At 43.5% G+C, this 6,825-nt stretch overlaps 1 protein-coding gene across 1 annotated transcript in view; it reads left to right on the top strand.

Annotated features, from left to right (window-relative positions):
- Window positions 1-1,161: 1,161 nt before the first annotated feature.
- The window catches only part of ZIC5 (Zic family member 5), an 8,605-nt gene continuing 2,941 nt past the window's right edge, over window positions 1,162-6,825 (top strand). The window contains exon 1 of the mRNA XM_018576621.1: window positions 1,162-2,563. Within this exon, the coding sequence (XP_018432123.1) occupies window positions 1,444-2,563 (1,120 nt within the window). The 5' untranslated portion in view covers window positions 1,162-1,443. The remainder of the gene's footprint in view (window positions 2,564-6,825) is intronic.

Genomic DNA, 6,825 nt, shown 5'->3' with positions numbered 1-6,825 from the left:
TGTAGCCCTATGCAGAAATCTTTCACATGCTTTAATATATGCAAATATGAAGTTTGGGAGCTTTTAAAATCGTTTCAGTCATGACAAAACATGCGAGTGATTTGGGATTTAACCACGAAAGGCTCCTTCCGGGGCTCACTAATATGTGTAAATAATTGATATCAGAGCCACTGAGCTATTACCGTACGCCTTTGATACATGACTTCGTTGGATGGCGATGGTATGAAATATATCTCAAACATGGATGTGTGTCCTTGTCAGGCGAAGTACTTTTACTCCTAGAGATCACCTGCTCCATTAGGTAGCACTTGGGTAACTGGTATATATGTAGTCTCTTTACGACACCTGGAGCAAATAAATGGAAAAAAAGTCTGTTGTCCAGAGCAGCCAATCAGATTTTAGCTTTCATCATCTAAGCGGTGAAAACGTAAAAATAAAAAATAACAGTACAAGGAGATTGGTAGGGGGCATGACGAAAGGTTAAGCTCTTTTTTAAAATGGGAAAAATACAATTTGTGCAAATACAAAGTTATCAAGATATAGAGGGTCATGGTTGTCCAAATCCTAACTTCATTGTTACATCGTGCGACTTTTTATTAGACTTACTCAATAGACAATACAAAGAGCTGAAAGGTGATTGGTTACCATGGTTACTGCGCTCTGCACATCGTCATACAACTGATGTTTTGAGGTTGCCAATGTGTGATCCATACAATGCGTGTATGGGGCTCCCGGCATCACCTTGAATGACCTCCGCTCGTCCACTCACTTCTCTTTAAAATTCTCATTTGTGTGATGTAGGTGTAAAAGTAAAGAATCCATCGCCATGCACAGAGTGATGTACTAAGTAAATATTGAACTGATCAGTGAGCTTTTCCCATGGAATACATGAGGGAATCATGGAATAGTCTCCTTCTTACAATAAAGATAAATAGATGGATGAGAGAAGTGATTTTACTGCTGTGTTGTGGAAGTTGATGCAGGGGGGATATAGGGGGACGTGGTGCCATATGAACTAATTACCGGTAGGCGCTCGGTAGAAGTGATTAGACTGAGCCGCTGACTCGGGGGTGAGCCGTCACAATGGCGGAGCAGTGGCTCTGCTCCCAACTACTCCGGAGCCCCCGCCGCCTCCTCTGCGCTGTCGGGCTCCGGGCTCGCTAAACTTTCTCCAAGTACAACTTTGAGAAGTGGAATGCAGGCTGAGAGCATGGGGGCGGATCCCCGCTGTGCGGCGGCCTGACAGCCAGCCAATCGGCGGCGCGGGCCTCCTGCCAATCCTGGCAACCCGTCCAATCCCGGCTGTGCCATCGCTAAACTATATGCCCCCACTGTGCGCCTCCGATGCTGCGCTTTCTGCCAATCGCTGGAGGACAGAGTAGGAAAAGGAATAGGCAGAGTTGGGAGGCAGACAAAAGAAGTTAAAGAACGCTTAATCTACCCATGTTTTTGAAGGATGGTAGAGGGGGAAAAATAACAACAGTAAGTGTGGATGGACTTGATTGTCTAGTGATGGAGCCCCCTTTGAGCAAGAGGAGTCAGACTCTGAGGTTAGCGGATTTGGCAGCGGCTCAAGCCCATCCTCATCAGACTATGACAGGCTTCCCGGGGTTGGGGAGTCATCAAGCTCACTCCCACCCTGCCCACATCCACCCTGGGGAGTTGGGGAGTGACCCTGGAGGTGCCCTGACTCCATTCGGACCTGAGCACATGGCTCAAGCCAGTGCTCTGAAACTTAGTCCCTCGCAGCACATGCCAGCTCATCCCGAAGCTCAGACAGCTGCCGCGTTCGCTTCGCCGGCTACCGTCAGCTATCCCGTGGCTCATTCCCACACTGGCTACACCAGCAGCAGGGACTTTCTCCTTAGGAGGGAGCTGTCCACTTCTGCCATGTTAGGAGAGCAGCATCCGGCTACCGGCTCCCCCCATCACCACCACCACCACCACCCCCATAGCATGTTCATTTCCTCCACTGGCACCTATGGGCACTCTGATGGAGGAAGCCACCCTCTCTTCACTGGCATCCACGAACAGACGGCCCCAGGAGTCCACCACCCCCTCAATGGCCAGATGCGACTTGGATTGGCCGGAGAACTCTACGGAAGACCGGAGCCCTTCAGACCCGAACACTATGCAGCCTCCTCCATCCACAGCTACAACTCTATGAACTTAAATGTCAACCTGGCTGCTGCTGCTGCCGCCCACCCAGCCGCTGCAGGGGCGTTCTTGAGGTACATGAGGCAGCCCATCAAACAAGAGCTCATCTGCAAGTGGATCGATCAAGAGCAGACCTCCAAAAAGACCTGCTCCAAAACTTTCAGCACCATGCACGAGTTGGTTAACCATGTCACGGTGGAGCATGTCGGAGGCCCCGAGCAGAGCAACCACATCTGCTTCTGGGAGGAATGTCCCAGGGAGGGAAAACCATTCAAAGCCAAATACAAACTGGTCAACCACATCAGAGTTCACACAGGGGAGAAGCCTTTCCCGTGCCCCTTCCCTGGATGTGGCAAGGTCTTTGCCCGATCAGAAAACCTCAAAATCCACAAAAGGACTCATACAGGTGGGTATATTCTTGTCTTTTCTGCACACGTCCTCAGCCATGTGACTGTTCATGAATAAGTAATTTAGATGCACACAGGTTCTTGCTAACTTGTGGCATGAAGTCTCCCAGGACTAAACAACCTGACCATGCCGCTCCACCACTGCATTTACGACATTTATTTGTCTGCTTCTGATTTCCCAACATCCAGGAGCCATGCCAAGATTTCTGTATGAATGAAAGAGACCTCGTGTGGACGGCCAAGTCAGGAGGGAGACAAAAGGATCAGCCTGCAAGAGCTAGAGAGAGGCTTAGGCATTTTATTTCGGGGGTCTAGAGGGTCCCCAAGTCTCTGCTAAGTGGACTCAGATATGGGCCAGGCAAAACGTGCCACAGAGAGATGATTTAGGGATCATTTGTAGAAATTCTTACTTGATTTGTACCTTTTATTTAAACACATAAAGCTCAGCAAACACAAAGCTAACAAACTAGGAAAAATATCCTTAACGTTTTTAAAAGAAAGTGACAGTTATTTTCAGCTTAGTCCAATAAGATTTGAATACTGCAGTCGCATGGCTGAACCAAAGAACCCTATCCTTGTGTTAAAGCATTGTGAAATGATGAGCCTATAAACTGATGTAGCACGATGTGATATTAACTGTTAGGTCAGTACTGAGCAGACATAAAGCTAAAATAACACTTTACCAATGCAGGAGAAAGTTTGAACACATTGCTGTGACTTTTAGAAGTGCAGAGCTTCCGCTGATTCCTATATAAGCTTCTAGAAGTTGTACTTAAAGTTATACGACTTTTGTATTTACAAGCAAAATTGTACTAAAATTAGACATAGCCCCCTTTATGACTTGTACATAAAAAGAACACAACTTCGGTAATGTTTTACTATAATAAGCATATTTTCAGATGTATTTATATCTAATAAATGATTCCATGTTATTAGAAATAACATAACATCTAAAATGAATACACCTGATTTATAGGATGTGATGGGCTTTCTTGGTGTGAAGAAGTCTATATCCCCAGGCCTTACTTCTGACAGATACAATGTACACTTGATGAGTACAGAAGAGCCAACCCATTTTGATGACACGCCAGACATGGCTTCCTTTGAGATTCACGATGACGAGAAATTCCACCCAGGCCTTGTTACAGCACACTAGCTGATTGTACCAGCAGTCATTACTCCAACGTACCAGCAGTCATTACTCCAACGTACCAGGAGCCATTACTCCAACGTACCAGGAGCCATTACTCCAACGTACCAGGAGCAATTACTCCAACGTACCAGGAGCAATTACTCCAACGTACTAGTAGCCATTACTCCAACGTAGCAGGAGCCATTACTCCAACGTACCAGGAGCAATTACTCCAACGTACTAGTAGCCATTACTCCAACGTAGCAGGAACCATTACTCCTACGTACCAGGAGTCATTATTCCAACATACCAGGAGTCATTACTCCAAGGTACTCGTAGCCATTACTCCAACGTAGCAGGAACCATTACTCCAACGTAGCAGGAGCCATTACTCCAATGTATCAGGAGGTATTACTTCAACACACCAGGAGCCATTACTCCAACGTACCAGGAGCCATTACTCCAACTTACCAGGAGCCATTACTCCAACATACCAGGAGCCATTACTCCAACTTACCAGGAGTCATTACTCCAACGTACCAGGAGCCATTACTCCAACGTACCAGGAGCCATTACTCCAACATACCAGGAGCCATTACTCCAACTTACCAGGAGTCATTACTCCAACGTACCAGGAGCCATTACTCCAACGTACCAGGAGCCATTACTCCAACGTACCAGGAGCCATTACTCCAATGTACCAGGAGCCATTACTCCAACTCACTTAGTGCCATAACTCCAACGTACCAGGAGCCATTACTCCAACTCACTAAGAGCCATAACTCCAACGTACCAGGAGCAATTACTCCAACACTTAGCAGCAACTTTTTCTTAGTACAAACGCTTAATTAGTACTGTGTATTTTAAATTAATGACATGCTTTCAAATGAATTGATGCTGTGAACATTAATTATTACCAAAAAAAGGTTTCTATATTATTCTAATTACCTGCATGTATAGAAACCCAAGGGATTCGTTTCCCAAAGCACTCTCAGTCAGAATATGCTATATGCAATGAAACTCATTCCGGTGTTATACAAACTGGCAAAACATAGCTTACTGAGACTGTTATAGGGTTATAGAGGAATGTCACCAGCACACCTACGTTTGTTATAGGGTTATGGTGCAGATTTTAGGGGTATTTACTAAAGGTCATTTCATGTGAATTTAGTAGGGTAACAGGGTTCTGGTAACGGTTGGCTGGACTGCCACTCTTTAGGAACCCACCCCTGATAGAGCTTGGGATGAATGTATGAAAAGGTTTAGTGATGTCTGAGTAGTATGTTTCAGTATGATACAAGTAGAGATCCCAGACATAAGATCCCAGGCATAGAGGACTGATGGCAGAGCTAGGCGTCTGAGTATATTAGAGCTAAATATATTAAGAGATGTTTTGCCAAAGATACACGTAGTATATGTATATACACCCATGCACTTTATATAGGCGTAAAAACTCCGGTGATGGGGCTGAAGCCTCCTGACTGACAGCTCTGAAGATGCTGCGATGATAGCGCTGCTGATAATGGTTCATAGAGCTGGACATGTCTGGAATTAAGGCCTGGAGATATTTGGGTGACAGACGGCAGATGTCTGAGCTATACAATAGGAGATGTCTGGGTGAAATGGCTGGAAAGGTTTGGGTAACTGAATCGATGACCATGAGTTAGAATTGTATGAACATCATATAAACAATTGGTTACAGTTTTTCTAGAAGTCTTTGAAGATAAAGATATATTTTAATTTTCAAAAACATGTTTTAACCAATTTTTGGTTTCATACATTTTGTTAACACCAAAGAGTGATCTATCCTAATGTTGTATTCACTGTAGACACAGAGCACAGAGTGTTACCTCTTTAGTAAATAGTGCTTGATAGCTGCATAGCAACAACAGCACAGAGATCACTACTACACATGACCTCAAGCATAATCGGCATCCGTTACAGGATGTGAAATGTAATATTTGGATCCCTGATGTCCACAAACTGTCTAGGACGTCATCTTCCTCCAAGCAGAATCACGATTGGCTGGGCTGAAGATGTGACTCAGACAAGAGAATAGGAGTGAGAGACACAGAGCAGTGTGGAATGATAGACTAGCACCAGGCATGGCATTGTGCTGGCATCCCGTGGAATGTAATTATTACTTAGTAATTAAAGGTATGTTGTAGGAAGGCCATTGCTGATTGCTGATAAAAATGCTGGCGACGTGTTTCTGAAAAAAAAAATCACAGATCTATGACTTCAATGGCAGAATAGGTTATCACAGACATGCAGCAGAACATATATTAGTAGTACACCACATAAGATGATTCATTTACATCTGGAGGCTGACAGATGAACAGAGTACACAATGGAAAGACACAGAATTGTTCATGTGTTTGTAGGGGATGTACTAATAGTACACAAGTGAAATAACGCTGATGGTTTATAAGAGACTCTAAAATGCAAGTCTGTATTTCTTTTTGGGAATACGTCATTATAAGTCTGTATTTCTCTTTGGGAATACGTCATCATAAGTCTGTATTTCTCTTTGGGAATACGTCATTACAAGTCTGTATTTATCTTTGGGAATACGTCATTATAAGTCTATATTTTTATTTGAGAATACGTCATTATAAGTCTGTATTTTTATTTGAGAATACGTCATTATAAGTCTGTATTTCTATTTGGGAATACGACATTATAAGTCTGTATTTTTATTTGGGAATATTCATTATCTCAGCAAATGTGTGACTGAGATGGAATAAAATAAATCCAATCAGACGTTTAAATGAATACAAGATGGGTTTAAATGCTATAAAGATGGAAAGAAAAATTGTAAACGTGTGTGTTAATATAAGTTCACGAACTAAAATGGTCAATTAAAGGGGGGAAAAAAAGCTAATAACCCCTTATATTAGGGTAAAATAACAATATGAGTACATGAAAGTGTACAGAGACCTTGCATCTGGATTGTAGTTACAGGCAACCTGTTACAAGAATCACTTATGCTTCTTCAGAAAATGTTACACTGTAGAGTATTAGAAAGATTAGTGTGTGTGTCATATGTGTCATACAAAACTATACTAGCTAAACCCGGCAAAGCAAAACTGAGTGAGTGTGTGTGTGTGTGTGTGTGTGTGTGTGTGT

Source organism: Nanorana parkeri, unplaced genomic scaffold (genome assembly GCF_000935625.1).
Source record: "Nanorana parkeri isolate BGI_ZX_2015 unplaced genomic scaffold, ASM93562v1 scaffold71, whole genome shotgun sequence".
NCBI lineage: Eukaryota > Metazoa > Chordata > Amphibia > Anura > Dicroglossidae > Nanorana > Nanorana parkeri.
Note: the sequence above shows the minus strand (reverse complement) of the source record. Positions and strands in the feature narration are given on the sequence as shown.